At 38.0% G+C, this 17916-nt stretch overlaps 1 protein-coding gene across 8 annotated transcripts in view; it reads right to left on the bottom strand.

Moving 5' to 3' along the window:
- Positions 1-4511: 4511 nt before the first annotated feature.
- NR2C1 (nuclear receptor subfamily 2 group C member 1) overlaps positions 4512-17916 on the bottom strand; it is a 47393-nt gene continuing 33988 nt past the window's right edge. For 7 of the 8 annotated variants that reach the window (XM_030959704.1, XM_030959702.1, XM_030959699.1 and 4 more), the window contains 6 exons: positions 15623-15785; positions 14126-14247; positions 10976-11115; positions 9342-9479; positions 5593-5698; positions 4514-5067 (listed from right to left, as the gene is read on the bottom strand). In XM_030959704.1, the coding sequence (XP_030815564.1) occupies positions 4893-5067; positions 5593-5698; positions 9342-9479; positions 10976-11115; positions 14126-14247; positions 15623-15785 (844 nt within the window). In that variant the 3' untranslated portion in view covers positions 4514-4892. Of the gene's footprint in view, positions 5068-5592; positions 5699-9341; positions 9480-10975; positions 11116-14125; positions 14248-15622; positions 15786-17916 lie in introns of all 8 variants that reach the window. The other variant, XM_030959706.1, reaches the window with a different exon arrangement.

Raw genomic sequence — 17916 nt, 5'->3', positions numbered from 1 at the left:
TTTAAAACTCCCATTCCTGAGAAAACCCCATTATGCCTCATTCCTTATCAAAAGGATGAATTTATAGTTTAAAAATGATTAATGAAATAATCTGAAATAATTAATGAAGATCCTGCTGAGCAAAGTGAGTAACACTGAAACAACAACCTCCTGTATGGGATGCATCTTTTAGATCATCATAAAGACAAAACAGATTAATTGGCAGGCAGCATAGATCAGCTGCACTCCACCTTTACATCAATCTTGAAAATTTATTATCATAAAAATGTAAAACTTTTGGGGGAAAAAAGGTCACTTACCAGTAGCCAGAGCTGTTTGCTATGTGTGGTATGTATGCACTTTGGCTCTTTAGAGGTCCAAATGTCAGAGGTATCCAACATCATAAAATGTAGGGATTTTTTGGCCCTCACAATATACAAACACCTGAATTTAAACAACCTTCTGAAATATGACCAAGGTTTCTGTGCTTATGATTTAACACATCCTAAGCACATAGTCTTGACCCAGCAGTCCATGGTAGTTGCAGTCCATGTGTAACTGAAGTTAACTTGTATTCAAACAGACTAGGGCACAAAGAGAAAACAAGGACAAGAATCCAGAAAAAACAGGTTCTGAGGACATCCCCTCCAAAACAGTGCTCCAATTAAAATTTTTTTAAAACCCAAACAAACAAACAAACAAAAAAGACACATACTAGCTATGGAAAGGCAGCTAAATACCCATCAAGGACAGTAAAAATCTTGCTAGGGCATGCAAAAATGTGGGCAGGAATGCTAAGGCTCAGATAGAACTAAAATTGGCTGAAGATGTCAAGAATAACAAGAAAGGTTTCTACAGATATGTAAGTAGTAAGCAGAAGCACAGGGAAGATACAGAGCCATTGCCTAACTAGGCAGGGAAGCTACTCACTAGTCATGATGATAAGGCAGAGCTCCTCAGTATCTTTTTCACTTCCATCTTTACCAGCACAGCTGGACTGCAGAGCACTGGATCAAGTATCTACAATGCACGTGTCAACCCACCAGTAGGTGAAGAGCTGGTCTGCAGCCTTTTGCAAGGGCTCAACCCACAGAAATCCATGGGCTCAGAAGAAATCCACCCTAGAATATTAAGGGAAGTGGCTGACAGGGTCTAAGGCCACTCTCCTTAAGAAGTCTTGACAATCTGGATTAATAGACATTTCCCGTGCTGAGAGCAATCAATCACTGCAAGATGTGATTGGACAGGGTGCTAGATAGTCTGTCTCTTCTGGGGTCCCGCTCCCATGGAAGGCTGGAATGAAAGATCTTTCAAGGTCCCTTCAAGCAATAAAGATGGCTGAATTGAGGGATTCAATTGCTAAAAATTTACATCTGTAGATACAATAATATTTTCTCAGCTGTTTCCAAAGCTGGACAGCACCACATGAGAGGCTGCATCAGCTGAACCTTTTCCTCAACTCTAAACAAAGAACTCCACATTACACTTGAGGCTCAAGCTATGGAGTGGAAAATTTCTTCAAGGATATGAGAGAGATTTGCATACTGTGCTTCATTACAAAGGAAAAGAGGTTTTTATTTTCATCTTACTATTACCTGGGTTTCATAAATCTGGAGAATATGAGAGTAAAACTCTTCCAAGAGTAGTGGAATGCCTGGAAAACTACCTCCAATATATTCAGAAGTAGTATGTTGTCAGTTTCCTTTAAACTTTTAATATAGAGGACTGTAAATCTCCTGTGCCTGCTAGGGCTAGAAGTGGGTTAGGGATAGCAAGGGACTAGAAAGCACGGTCAGAATTTCTGAGGAGAGCTGAACTGGAGAATGATCAACCTCCCATCTTGCAACTTGGTCCTACAGATCAAAAATGGGCCTCTAAGTCCTGGGGAGAGAACAAGCACAGCAGGATGGCAGCAAGAGTCCTTCAAATTTACATAAACTCTGCTGATGAGATGCACACATCCTGAGGTACAGGATAGTTATTTTCATACAGCTCTCCAGGAAACAGATAAAGAACTTGAACCATACAACCTTCAAAAGGTGCAACATGAGAAGAACTCAGCTGCCATGGCCAGTTCCAACACAGAAAAGGCACAGCAAAGGCCCACACACATTGTTCCATGCCATCAGGGGTCCTCAGCACTAAGTGCTTTGATCTGTGGGATTGGATATGACCAATTGTGTAGCATGGTCCTCCACAACATTCTTCTTTCTGAGCTGGAGAGATGGATTTGATGGGTGGACTGTTAGATGAGTAAGAAAGTACATGGATGGTCACAACCAGAGGGTTGCATTCAGTGGCTCAGAATCCCACGGGACATCTGAGACATGTGGGGTCCATATAAAGGACAGTGTTATCATCTACATTAATGACATAGACCAAGAAGTCAAATGCACCTTCAGCAGATTTGCTTATGACACCAAGCTGAGTGGTGTGATTGACACACCTGAAGGATGGGATGCCATCCAAAAGGGACCTGGACAAGCTTGAGAAATGCGTCCATGGAATCTCCTAAGGTTTAAAAAGACTGAGTGCAAGGTGCTGCACCTGGGGCAGCCCCTGGTATCAATCCAGGCTGAGGGATGGACAGATGGAGAGCAGCCCTGGGGAGAAGGACTTGGGGGTGCAGGTGGATGAGAGGCTGGACACGACCCAGCAATGGCACTCACAGCCCAGAAAGCCAAAGGTGTCCTGGGCTGCCTCCAAAGCAGCGTGGGCAGCAGAGGAGGGAGGGGATTGTGCCCCTCTGCTCTGCTCCTGTGAGACCCCACCTGCAGGGCTGCATCCAGCTCTGGGCTCCCAGCACAGGAAGGACATGGAGCTGTTGGGGCTCTTCCATGAGGAAAGACTGAGAGAACTGAGATTGTTCAGCTTGGAAAAGAGAAGGCTCAGGGTGATCCAGCTGCAGCCTTTCAGTGCCTGAAGGGAGCCTACAAGAAAGATGGAGAGGGATTTTTTGTTAAAGAGCATGTGGTGACAGGACAAGGGGGAATGGCTTCAAACTGAAAGAGAGCAGGTTAGATTAGATATTAAGAAATTCTTTACTGTGAGGGTGGTGAGGGACTGGAACAGGTTATCCAGAGAAGCTGGAATGCCCCATCCCTGGAAGCATTCAATGCAAGGTTGAGTGGGGCTCTGAGCAACCTGGTTTAGTGGAAGATGTCCCTGTCCATAGAGGTGGCTGGAACTAGGTGATTTTTAAGGCCTCTTTTTCAACCCAAACCATCATCTGATCCTGTGATTCTATGATACAGTCTCCGATTATGGAGCTAGGGTAGAGAAAGATCCAAGCAGCTCAGTCAGTAGAATTGAGAAGAACACAGAAATTCAGTGTCAGAGGCAGTTCTCATGGTTTTTTGTCTGGTAGTGATCCTGAGATGCTGAGAAAAAACTACAGAACTCAAGAACTCTATAACTCAAGCCTCATCTTGTAGTCTCTTGGTGTCAGGGTGGCCTTGGAACTGCCACTGCAGAATGGGCAAAGGCCTCCATTTAATCTGATCTTCTGGCTAGGCAATTTCTGGTGCAGGCATGTGTTTCTTGATTGGGTCAGGCTCTTCCTCACTCAGCTTTGCCAGAGAAAGGAAGGGGTCATGCTAAAGAGAACTCAGCCTTGACCCAAGATTCAGAAAATCCTAAATGCTAATGTCTAAAGAAGACCACCATTTTCACTAGGATACTTCTCTCATTTTAAGCAGCGGGAAATAAACACGCCAGGGGTGCATAACTTCCTGTTGCAAAAGGAAGCAAGAAGCAACCACATGTCATTGTTACTTGTCATGTGAGTCACATCCTCAAGACAGAAGAGCATTTAAAGTCATCCTTAGATGGAGCTATGGAGTATGATTCAGGCAACATTCATGAAGTATCTAGGCCCATTTCTAATGAGTAAAGGAAAAGCAGCAGAGGCTATGCTCCCATATGGAAGGACACTGGATTTGACAAACTCAAATTTCAAAAGTAATCAAATTTGAAAAGTACAGGACTGGTTGGAAAAGAGTATTACATAACCAAAGGCTAACGATAACAAAAAATAAAGACATGGACAAAAGTTAAGAGGCACCTAGAATGCCTCCATCACTGGGCACTGAGTGTCAAAGAGGGAGGGGTAGTGTGAAAAAGCTCTGAGACCAGAAAAAGCAGGAGTATGCTGTCTTTGAATGCCTGCAGTATACACTTCTCTGTTAGTTTTTCATAGTATAAAACAGCTGATGTCTACTGCGTTATTGTTAGAATACAGTATTCTGTTGCATCTGCAAAACAGTCACTACTGACTCTTTGCTGCTTCTCTTTTGATCAGCTGCATCAATGTTAACATCCGAATATTTTTAAATGTGAACGTCTTCTATTTCCCTGCACTTGTGGTATGTTATCCAGTGTTTAATTCAGCAGGAAACAAATCACTCTTCAAAACAGCCAAAACTAAGCTGGGTCTTGTCTGCATGGAAACTGGCCTTTTCAGGATGTTTGATTATGTATTTTCCATTTGATACGTGAAAAAGAACTAGCAGCAAAACACTGAAAACAAAGCTCAGAGAGGAAAGTTAATTTATTTGTCTAAAACATCAAACTAAGTTGAGATACCTTAGTTCAATCAAAGCTTCTTCAGTTTCCTCATAAGCCTGAACTTCATAAACAAATAATCCAAGTCCGTCTACCTACAAAAATAGGATGGACAATTCTTGACCTTCTTCAGATATCAAGTTAATTTACAAGTCCTTGAAGACAGATGAAGAACAGGAAGGGATCCTATATCCTAATACACTCCACCATGTTTCCCAAGTGTACTGGAAAGGAGGAATATGAGCCTTCTTTGGAAAGGTGCACTGGAAGGCTTATGACCATCTCTTGGAGACAGGGTATGCATTTACATCACCATGATTGCCATGGTACAGAATCCTGGACTGCTCCTTTTACACACCATGACCTATGATCTGAGAGTTGTAGTCTGCTGTCTCCATTCTCAGAATGTATGGGATGATGCTGTCAATCTGAACATTGCCAATCAGTCCTGCAAAGAACAGCTCTTCAGTGATGGCAGCACTCATCAGCCTGAGAGCAGGCAATCGCAGAAGCAGTCTAGATAGCCTGGAAAATAAATTTGGTGAAAAGTGTTACTCAGCAAATCACAGATTTTGGTGTTGTTCTCCATGATATTATTAGCAAAAGAAGAGAAAAAAAAATGCCAAGGGACACTACTGGTCAAAGTTTGCTATATCTAGTTCATGAAAGACTTAAATATTTAAATCAGTATGGCATTAAATTTATGTTGAGTCATGTCTTAAACAGTACAGAAAATGTGCAAATGCCTGTCAACTATGTGTACTATGTATGTTTGGATTTAAGACTAAATGAGGAAATATTCCAAATACATGCAATTCAAATTGAATGCAATAACATTTATTTTGGATATTTAATTTTGGAAAGTAATAACGAGATGAAAAATACTACACATAATATGTTTGACCACATGCATAATATTTGAAGTGCTCTAAAAGTAATTCCTTAATTTTAATGAGGTAAGAAGAAAATGTATATATCTATTACATGAAAAACTGTACAAATCAGTGACTGAAAAGAGAATCAATCAAGTAAGCATCTAAGTTTACAGACCTGTAGGTATCGTCCGGATACGCCTTTGTTACATAGTCTTGGAACTCCATGTAAGCTTTTTCTTGAAATTTCTCAATCTGTACCACATTTTCTAGACCTGGGTGATCTGAAAAAAAAAAAACTCTTCTTTGTTATACTCGTTCTACAGAAGATGAACATCCATACCAACTATCCAGTAGCCAACATACTGAAATAATTATGAGGTAGCTGCAGCAACTTCAGTTTTAGTTGTGGACACTACTTTACCTCCTTATATTTCTTTTTCTTTACATTTATATTTTACTTAACTTTCCATAAATGAGATCAGACATTTTAAAGGGTTCAAATATATTCAGTGCTTGCAATGTTTATGTCAATCTTGATGATACAATTCTGTTCTCTGTGCAGCAGTAAAACAGCATTGTTTCAACACACTGACACTTCCTGGAACATTGGATGCACAAGTAATATTTAGGTGAAATATGAAGTATAAAATTAAGATCAGTGGAAGAAGCAGAATAAAAAGCTGTGAACTGTTTCCTACTACAGGTACAAAACACACTGAATCACAGAATATGCTGAGTTAGAAGGGACCCATCAGTATCATTGAATCCAACTCCTGGGGCTGCACAGGACACCCTAAGAATCACCATGTGCTTGGGAGCATTGTTCAAATGCTTTGTTTGAATTCAGATAGAACAGTCTGCTACATACAAGCCTTTCTCAACTATTTGGTGCAAAAATTTCTAATGTGCTAATCATAATTTTTAGCAGTGATTTGAACTTACTCAAAATGTAAGTGTTGCTAAAATGAAAGGACATCAACTTAACTGCCAAGCCACTCTCAGAAATTATTATGCAGTAATTCTGAACCCTCTACATGGTCTGTAATTTTATTATCCATCTATCTGAATGTAAAAATTTCACTGTCATACTAGCATGACAAATCATGTAGTGAAGAGTTAGAGTTGATGTGCAAAATGCATCACTTTGTGCTGCTGCTTTTAGAGGCATGTCAGGAACACAGCAAGAAGTCAACTTCTGGAAAGAGTACTTTGAAGACCACTGCTTGTACACTTGCAGCCATTTAGAAAGATGACACACCCTTTACACTGATCTCTTTGCCCAAGGCTGTCTTGTGGCAATCAAACAGCTGGCTTGGCACAGCTGAATTACCAGGGCCTACTAAAGCAGAGGTTCTTACCTTAGGGCTCTGCTGCATGCACAGCCCAGCCCCATCCTGCAGCACAGCAGTAAAATCCCTGCAATTAGAATTTCTGGCCTGTGAGTCATTGCCAGGACATCCCTCCTGTTCAAGGTACCAAACATGACTTTCATGTGTATGAAGATTTTGTTATATGGCTCAAGGATCAAGAGTCCTGACAACACACTGCCATTACAGCAACTACTCATTAGTAATGTGAATTTGAAAACATCAGCTAAAGAAAATTTCTCTCAATCATGTGACTGGACTAGAGTATTTTCCAAGGTATTTTTCCTTCCACCTTATGTGTTGTCAAATGTAATTGGAAGGAGACAAATTTCAGACTAAACAAATAGGTAAATACTACTTTGCAAGTGCAAAGTTCCTCAAGAAGTATTTTTTGGTGTCTAATGGGATTGTTTTTCCTACACAGGCCAGAGCATTCTATCAGAAATCCTAATGACATAATTCTAAAGAAATGGACTTGAGGCATTCTCCCATAATTTTGTTTCTTTCGTGAAGTAACCTCTACCAGTTCTTTGTATAGGAATGCCATGCAAATGATTATTTTGGGGTAAGAACACTTGCAGGAGAACTCTATCTCCTGCAAGTACTATTTATTAAAATTAAACCAGCAAACACCCTCCAACCATCCACTTAGAAAAAGTCTCTTCTGTAATAAAGGTGTATTTGCAACTGTTCAATCCTCAGCAGAAAGGGAAAACTGCAAAAATTCTCAAGCATGCTTAACATTGTGTTTAAACTTAGTGGGTTTAATGGTGAGCCCTGCTTATCAGGAAACTGAAACTCTTGTAGTGATACAGTGAACTGTACAAGCAAACACACAGAACCATGCAAGACTCTCCTGGTCATAAGGACTGACAGCAGGATTATGTCTTCGAGTAAAACACGCAGGATCTGATTTTCCTTAATGATCCACAATAGAAAAATATCACAATAGGAATGCCTCTGGAAATTTATCATCTTTTCTGAAGGGTTCTGACTCTACTTATATCACCTTTTATTTGCATGAATGTCTGTCATCTCAGAAGTCTTCCATTACTGCAATATATATATATATATATATAAAATTATATAAATATAGGTAGCAATGCAAGATATGCAGGGTTTTGTTTGTGCACTTCAGTGAATACCATGAATTCCTGCTGATGCTGCCACTTTTACTGGTAGTACTAGATATAGAAAAGATCATGCAAATCTGAGGGAAACTGCAAAGCAAGAACCTCACAATATATGAATTTGATATATTAGAAAACCTGCTTAAAATTTACATTTTGCAAGTGTCCAAGTTCTAAAAGATTTTCTCACCTCAACTAATTTTTCTATGTAAGGGTGAACTGCAACTGAATGCAAAAAGAAAGTTCCTCTTGGATCTAATAAGCCTACAGAACTGACAAGAACCAAATACCCAGATCTCCTCCATGTCCTACACTACTGACAGGGGTCATTAAGATTCTGTGAGCATTTTACCATCCACTCCAATCTTTTCTACAGGACATCAGCATCTACAAAAGGCACAGCAACAAGATTAAGGAAGCTGCTGGTGTTTTTAACATGTTCTAATGTGAAATGGAGTAACTGAAGACACTTTCTAAATGTGAGAGTGAAAAACTCGTGGAGACAGAGGAAGTACTTGAGATTTGCACATTCTTCTTTCATCAAAAGACTTGATTTGGCTTTGTATTAAATCCCAATTCTGAATGATGAATCTAAGGCCTGCAGGATGCTGATACAATACCTAAACGCCTTTGTGAAAAGTTAATTCTGCAACTTCCAAGCAAGAAAATTAATTTTGTATCTTTCTACATCCAGGCATAAGGGATACACAATGTAATTACTCAGTAAGTATCTACATAACCAGAGGACTCTTTCCTCCCTACTGTAAACTAATCACCCAGAAGGGAAATAAAGTTCTATTACCTTTACTGTCTAATGCATGTCTAGTAATGCTCCTGAGAGTACATTAAGCAAATACTGCTTAGAAGACAGAAATAACAACATAAGTGAATGTTTGTGGTGCTCATTCGCCAGAAATGCTTATGCATTGTCTGTGTGGAGGACATGTGATGTTTCTGTAATTCTGAATGTGAGAAATGATGCCCAGATAGACTGAAGTTGGGATTTTAATATATGAAAAACTATCTGATCTGGATGTGCAAGAGCAACACTTCAGAAAATTAAACTGCAGGTCCTCAGAAAATGTACCCCAGAAAGGAGGCACAGAATGAAAAGCAATAAATAAATAAATGAAAAGAAAAAAAAACCCTAAACAACCAAAATCCCAAACCCAAACCAACAAAAAGCGTAAGTGGCAGAACCACGAATAAAAATCTACAAATAAAAAGAATCAACGTCTCCCCCTGCAAAAAAAGTCCCCAAAGCAAGATTCAGTTGTTTACACTACAAGATTAACCCTCCTCTTCCTACAGTCCTCACAAACCTTCCAAGATTCCTCAACAAATGAGACAGTAACTGCATATAATGAAACAGGTATGCAGAAATAAATAGCACAGATTAAAATGTTACATTTGGAATAATTACATACCAGGACTGAAGAGGACAATTGCTTTCAAATATGCATATTCGTACCCATCTAGACACAGTTTAACCATGCTGTTACAAAATTCTTGCAATTTGAAGACATGCTCCATTACCAGTCTTCCTCTGTCTGTTGGCAGCTTATCTAAATCAAGACACACGTAAGAAAAATTCCCAAGTTAACACACATGCAGAAATGTGGAGTTTTAAAAATAATTTTTTATTAGATTCAAACAATGGGAAATCTATACCATGTATAAATTCCTATTAGGTCTGAATAATCTTGACACCAGCAATTACAGAGTATTAATTCTTTTTTTTCTACCTCTTCCAATTAGGCTCTTCCTGCTAATGCTTCCAGTTATCAGGCATGGACTAGAGCTTGAAATGATCAAGGAAGGAAGAGACTATTTATAAGTAAAGCATACACTGCTAGTGCTGACCTGTGCTCTGTGCCTAAGGATCAGGTGCCGCTGGTAGGACAGTGTCCAGGTTTGTGGGTGGTTTAGTCAGAGACCGTGCCACTGCTGGGAAAGGAGAACTATTCACCTCCCCTGATTTACACTGAGGGGAATGTGGCTGGTGCAGAGCTGTTCCCCTTGAGTCAGCAATAGCAAAGCAGCCTGAAAACTCCATTCCCTGCATAACCCATCAAAGTAGAGACTCTAGACTCTACAATCTTGGTATCTCTTGGAGATACTGCAGCTGGTTGACTGCACAACTGGTTCTTGCAGTCAATCTGGATTCCCAGTTTAAATGGTAGAAATATGTATTTTTAATAACGATAAAAACATGACTAGTTACTACAATACCCTTTCTGGTAAACATATTTAAATATTACATAGACTAAAATTTCCAGATTCCATTTTTATCTGCTAGAGACAATCACAGATCTGTTAGTATCTTTAGCTGATCCAGTATATCTCGCGATTTGATCCGTTTGTTTTAAGCTATTGTTTTTTACAGGAGGATCTTGTGGATGTTTTTAAATCACAAAAACCCCTTGGAAATAATTCTTTAATTATCTTTTCATAAAAGAGGCCAATTGATATGTCTTTCATTTAAATGAAAAATATGCCAAAGATGCAGGACATAGGATTAGCAAGGAACAAAGTGTACTTAGTGGAGATCTGTTGAAGACTTCCACGTAGACTAAAAACTAATACATGGAAGTCAACAAGCCAAGTTATCTAAAGGAACTGTATCACCAAGTTGGCATTTAGCTGCTTTGTGTCACAGCTATGAAGAACAAGGACATTCTTTACTTTGTATCCTTCATACAGAGGAATCATATTCACAGTACTCCTGTGTTCTTAACACTGATGCTGCCCAAAATATTCCTAATTTGGGCTGATGATATTAACAGCAGAACACTATTAGACAATACAACAAACAAAAATTAAAAAAAAAAATATTTGGAGTTAAATATTATCATAGCTGAGTTTTGCAAAATTGCTAAAAAATTCTATCTTGGGGACTGTAGTTGCTAGTTTCATTTTGTTTCAATACTAATATGAACCTCTTTAAACAGTAAATTTACAATAACAATTGAAGAATAAATAGTGAGCTTCTGTGCACTTCAAAACTTAAAAAATATCAAGTAATTTCCCAAGTCTGGCATGTGCACAGTATACACCTTACCTTGTTGTAAACTGCCTTGAAGGTGATTAACAAAAGCAGCTAAGATCGTCGCCACATTCATAACTTGTGAGCATTGTGCTAGACCAAGCGTAAAAAGTTCATTCCAGCAGGCTTTTACTAATGATATGCTGTTATCCTGTCTATTAAAAAGCACAAAAATTTAACAAAACCAGCCATTTGCATTCACACATTTTTTTTAAATCTGAAGAACACTTCATAAAACATTAATCTAATTCAATCATTACAACCAACAACAAAATGAAGTTCTGCATAATTTTTTCTTTGCATGCTAGAATTAAAATACTTTGTTTAAAGTGAATTTTGTAAAGCAATATATTTTTGTTTAAATGACCTAAAAGGAGACAGATTTCTATTACAAAAGCAAGCTGAAGTTACAGTAAATAACAACTGTCACAGTTTACTCCATCATACTAGTTTTCTTAGGATTTGGGACAACATTTGTATGCATGGACAAAAAAAGATTGCACTGTTCCTGTACTGTGGATGTAGAACAGACTCACGGGTTTTGTTTTTTTTCTTTCACTTGAAAACTGACAGGTTGCTATAATTTTTTAATTAAAGATAGAGATGAAATGGAACATGTGTGATCAAGCTTCTGAGCTTCCTGACTGCTACTGTCTGCATCCCTTTCAAATTTGGAATAAAGTTCGAAATACAGACTTCAAAGTATAAATACCAGTCATAAGGATTTATTTGCTGCAGCTTAAAATAAAATATATCAATTCATATTCAGCCACTTTCATATTAGTAACCTAACTTTTAGTTATGCCAAGCAGCTCTAACTCACAGAGCTTAGCAAGAGCTCAGTACCTTAGAAAGCAAATCCCACCAGAGAGGAGTCAAATTCAGGTACAACGTTTCAGTTTTAGCCAGTGAATACAAATAATGGAAATTTAAAAGAAGTACAAGATCTATCAAAGAAGAAAAGCATATTACAGCTAGGATTTCAACTACAAAAATACAGTGGAATGGATTTTTGATGAATGCAGATATAATCTTCAGGAACAGTTCTGATGATTTAGTGCAATACTAAGATGCCAAATGATTGGTGAACACAGACTTGTCCTTCACTGGATTACAAAGAGCTTACTGAGAGCAATATTTCCATTCTGATCAAGTTCTTGTTATGGTAGACATGATACTATACATGCAGCTTCTGCATGTATTTGTCACATCTTTGTTCATCTCCTTTACCATAATCAGAGGGACTGTGCTGAGCACCATTGAAAACAGGGTATACTGGCTACTCCTCTGATATGTGTGTGCAGATAAACATATCATCTACAGCATCTTTATGGCTGATCAGGGCTACACCAGAACCAGTTCTTAAGATTGCTTAAGCAGCCTCACAAAACTAAGAGGCTGTAACCAGCTTGGTGAAGGTTTCAGTAGGAAACTCTTGAGAACAAAGATGCCCATGCAGAAAGATGAGCTAATCAATATCTGGCATCATTAACTACACCATTAGGTCAAAGGCAACTATCCTGCTGTGACTAAAGGAGAATGTTTCCTCCTTTAGTCAGGCAACAATCTCGGTACAATTATCCATCTTCCTGACAAAACCATTAGTCATAATGCTCTGTGAATTTCTCTTCAGTTCAAAAGTGAAATGAATCACTCTTCTGAAAGCCAAAATTATAGGATATAATGTACTCCAACTATAAAGGGTGCATTAATTTCAAATAAATCTCCACTTGAAAATAGTTTGCATTTTAGGCACTTCAAAGAAAAATTGAATTTATTTATATACGGTTGCCCATGATCTTGACTGGGTCTCTAAATGCTACTACAGGTGAATATTAACACTATTACAGCAGCTTATTCCTCCACATTTTTTAAACAGAAAAATATATTGTGAAATAACAGATAAAAAGAGCAGGTGCAGATTTTTCTTGCTGAATCTTTTTGGAGAGAGAGGTCTTCTGTACTACATTTTATTTTTAAGAAGCAATTTCCATTTTTTGTTAGAATACCAATTTGTGCTAATTTGCAGTTGTGTCTCTGTAACAAAAACCTTTTGACATAATGTACTATGTCTATTTGCTGTGCATTTTGTAATTCTGCAGGTCAACAATTTCTACCAGAATAACACATTCTATTTACCTATTTTTTACCCCACTATTCTTTAACTCTATACAATGTTCCTTTGTCCTACTCCAACACAAAGGCCTAATTACACACAATACAGTATCTTTCCTTAAAAAGTGTAGAATAATTTGGCGGAAGATCTGAGTAAACAGAAATGGTAATCACAGATCATCCTGCTTTTGACAGGCTTTCCTAGGAAAGGGGACAATCCCCCATTTTAAAAAAGGAATTCTCTTTCCTGCCACAGTCACGGGCTATTTTGATATTGAATTAAACAGAAACACTGAGAACAAACTATCATGATTTATTCACCATTTCTGTCAGAGCTGATACAATATCTCTATTTGTTTGATGTATCTTCATAAAATTACTTCTGAATATAGGATAAATCAGTTTTTCCCATGCAGTTTGGACATTTTTTTCATGATGATCAGCAATGGACTACAAAATTCAACTTAAGTGACACACTGAATTCTGATGGAGAAGCAGGGTACTATACAAACTGTAAAAAGAACAGTTAGAATTACCTTCGGGTTACAGGAGCCAATTATTTTTGGCAAATCTCCTGAAATTAGACGTCATTCTGAATGTCTGCTGAATCTAGCAAACCATTTTCTTCATTTAGGTTATTAAAGGCAAGATTATTACTAGTAATTCACATTATAAGGATAAAAATTTTGGGGATTCAGACAGAAGCTTTTTTTTGGTGATTGCCTGATAAGCAGCGGGATGCAGCATAGAGCTGTAGCTATTAGAAAGCTGATAGAAATTCCTATTTTCTCAAAATATTTTAAGAAGCAGCAGTGTGAGGGCATTTGATTGTTTTAAATCTAATTTTTTCTTTCTTACAAAACCCAACCAAGTCCTGAATTTGCACTCAAACTTGGAGTAGTTTTAATTCAGAAAATTTACCTTACAATTAATATTTATAAAAGGTTTAATTAGTAGTTTTATATTTTTACAAGTCCCTGAAGAAGACAGCAAAAATCAGAAATTCAAAAGCACATATGCACAACGTAAGTGAATAAATGGAACACTTACCCCAAAGCTTGGAAAGATGGAATGGAACGTGCCCAGTGCATGGACAAGAAAAGCAACCTGGAGGCAGACTCACAGATATAGTGAACGTTAAGATAATCAGGCATAGGAGAAGGCATGGTGAGCTGTAAAAAAAAAAAAAAAAAAAAAGAAGAAAAAAAAAGTAGAAAAAAAAAAGAAGAAATCAGTCTTTTGAATTCCTTGTAAGTGAAAAAATAAAATTGTTCTTTAAATAAAAAGTTATAATCCCAACAAAACTGAATTACTTCCTTTTGCATTATTACTCACACCATTACACTCTGTATGTTTAATAACTACACAGCAACAAAAAAGACAAAAAGTTTGATTCGTTCATAGAGATTCATGTCTGGGACAACTGGAAATGGAAAATCTCAAAACTCAACTTCTGAGACATTCTCAAAGAATAACAGAGAAGAATCATGGTCCTGGAACGAAGTTGCTTACATTAGAGGAGTTACAACTACTGGAGAGAGTGAGAGTGTGTCTGAGAGAGAAATTCTATTTCATAAAACTTTTTTTTTCTTTCAATCAATATTTTTACAGAGAAATACAAGAGCAATCTTTTGATGTTTGAGCAAAATACCTAATACACAGCTGCTCCCAAGTCCAAAACATATAACCAACACATATCAGAAAGGACCCTTCACAATGTTACTAAGTAAAATTAGTGATGTTACCTGCATATGTGAAGAAAGAGATTTGACCCAAAATAGCTTAGAACATGTAATTCTGTCTTCAGAAATTAATATTTTTTAATATCAGGTTCTGGCTAATGCAGTTTTAAAGAAAATGCTGACATTTGCATTAGAGATGTTCATTTGAATGATCAAAACAGATGCTTGTAAGAGGGGTAAAGTTTCACCAAATGCCTGTTACTAAGTTTTCAGATGACCCAGCTTTTTGATATATCCATGAAAAATAAGGATTTAAAGGATGAAAAGAAAAAAGATAAAAGGAATTCATGCAACCTTGTAAAATGAGAAATAAATCCAGAAAATATATGGCTAACTAACACAGCAACTGTATTTAAGTCAATTACTAGGATGCTAAAATAGGGTATCTACACAAACAAGAAAGTGACAGATACACTTAAAGGTCTCAAAATCCAGTTGCAGATTGCATCAGACGCACCCATTCAAGTGAGAATGTGGGTGCTGACTCTGCTTCATGCAACGAAATGCTAACTCTGCTTAATGCAAATGCTTTGTCTATGTAAATCCTTCTGTATGGCTTACCCAGTATTTTTAAGGTAAGTAACTATAAAATAACCAGTGCAGCTAAACCATTGTAGAGTGCAGGACTTTCTCCCAAACAAAGAATTAACCAGTGAACAAAAGCAGTTTATTAACTGGGAATTAATGCCAATACCTGAACAAATACTCCTCTAAGAAATTCAAAATAAAGCTTATTCAGATCATTATTGTACATCACTATGTCAAAACAGTTATAAACAGTCAACAGCAAGAAAGTATTCAGTACCCTGAATGCTACATGAGCATCACTGAGTAGTGGCCCCTCTATTTCCACGATGTTCATGCTTGTTTCTCCACCAAGCAGCTGTGCACTGGTGTCAATGCTTTCAGAGTTCTGGCATGCTGCACTCTCTCCTGGATTTAATGCTTTTGCAAGAGTATCAAATGCCCTGTAAGATCACAAACAAACAAAAAGAAAATTTCATTTTAGAGACAGTTTCAATTTCAGAAGAACCTGCACTAGTCTGAAACCTGTATATAGAAGTCTGCTTCAAAGAGTGAGATTTGGAAAGTTAAAGTCAGTAGCATGCTTTTCCTGACATTCCACCGAACTCTGAAACAAAAATTAGCAGCAGATCCTGTTTACACTAGTTGCCAACAAATTCACAGTTTTGACATATTGGTTGTGCTGCTGAATCACAGTTTGCTTTTCAAGATCTCTTTAGTGATGTTCACTGAGAGTGCTGGCATGAGTGTTTTGAGGACATGATCACCAGACTGCTGTTACAGTCACTTAGTGCATGCATAAATTTTACAGGCTTTATTGACATGAAGCACAAACAGAGTAAGACTATTTTTTCTTAAGTAATGAGTTGTAGTTAAGATTTTTCAACCTAATTTGAAAAGACTGCTTCAAAATATGTAAGAGAAAGCACTCCCATGCTTTCAATACAACCCTTAGTACCCTCTGCTGCACGGCAGTGACTCTTGGCTGTCACAAGCACAAATGCTGGAGGGCAGATGTCAGGACAAGCACAGAGGTATTACTCAATATTTGGCTGCTTGATAACACGTGTTGTTTTTCTGCTCATAAATACACCTGAGAACTACAACTGACACACCTTCAGTCAAAAATACAGACTTCATCACTGCCTACAGACAGATGACATATCCTGGGAACAGCAACATTTCTATACAGTGTTGCATGAAAAAGTTATGCACCGAGGCCAGAAAACTTTGCAAAAGCTGATATATGTAGTGCTCAATTCTCAATTTATAGATGTGTTTATTACCACAGAGTCTAAAATCACTAATTTAATTCCAAAATCTGGTATAGAACTTGGCCAGCTTCTCTACCCCCACGCTCTCTAGCTACATGAATTCACTAACATGCTAAAAAAAAAATTGGAGCTGTTTAACATGACTACGCACACCCAAATGAAATATCACAGGGAAAGAGCTGCTGACACTGCCTCAAGGCTTGGGATGGTAAATGAACTCCTTTTTGGTCCTCACTAGCCTGTGTACCTTGATCTATACACACCAGGGTGACTGGGGTATAAACAAGTGGACTATACAGACATACCTGGGCCATCTTCTGTCTCTGGTATGCACAAAGTTGGCACAAAGGGAAGGCACTCATGCCTCAGCTCTAGAAACTATACTAGGGACTCCTGCTAGAAGATCTGAGTTTTAGGTCTTCCGTAATTCACTTTGCAGTCTTAGGTAGAACAGGCAAACACAGCAGCTCAGTAACACTGCTTTTAAAGAAACACCAGGATCTCTGCAGCGTCCTTCGTGTGGCAGGGACAGAAATTTAAGAGAAGAAAAAGACTTCCTCTTTCCCCAAAAGGTAAATGTCATATGCATCAGTCACTATCCTGTATTTATTCTAGCACAGGCTGAAGAGTGCTAGAAAAATAGTGTGGGCATGTACACTTGTTAACCATGCCTGCCCATAACATTTTCTTCCCAAGTCATTCTTCCATGTTGCTTTCAAAGAAATCTTCTCCCTCCTATCTCATAAATCGCCAGTAGTGAGCCAGCAGAAGTCAACAGCAGCTTTGCTTCCTCATGGCTCAGCAATGTGAGTCCTTTCCTACACAAAGCCCCAACATGAGCAAGGTCTGTAAGGTAAAACATCACGAAAAAGAGAATCTAGAACAAAGCTTGCCTGGGAGCTATGAAAATCTAGCCCACAAAGTGAGAAAACAAGGCATAATCAACATTAAAATACATGGCATTGATATCCTTTGCTACAGATAATTTTGGTTCTCTTTTTGTCAGGCTTGGTCATCAACAGATATATAAGACTGCAGATAAACTGTAAAGAAATAATATCATGAAGCATTAGAGAACAAGGCACATAAAACTACAATATAAAAGCAATGGGTTGCTGCAAGCAATGAATAAAATACATGAAAAGCATGGATGGATGAAGTCCCTTAAACTCTTCTTCCTCAATAAACATCTGCGCCTGTTAGATCGTACTGGCATAGGGCCTGACAGGGAACTCAGTAATTTAGAGAAAATTTTTAGTTTCTCTTGGAATAACAACTCCCATTTCACAGCAATATTTAA

The sequence above is a fragment of the Camarhynchus parvulus genome, chromosome 1A (assembly GCF_901933205.1).
Source record: "Camarhynchus parvulus chromosome 1A, STF_HiC, whole genome shotgun sequence".
Classification (NCBI taxonomy): domain Eukaryota; kingdom Metazoa; phylum Chordata; class Aves; order Passeriformes; family Thraupidae; genus Camarhynchus; species Camarhynchus parvulus.
Note: the sequence above shows the minus strand (reverse complement) of the source record. Positions and strands in the feature narration are given on the sequence as shown.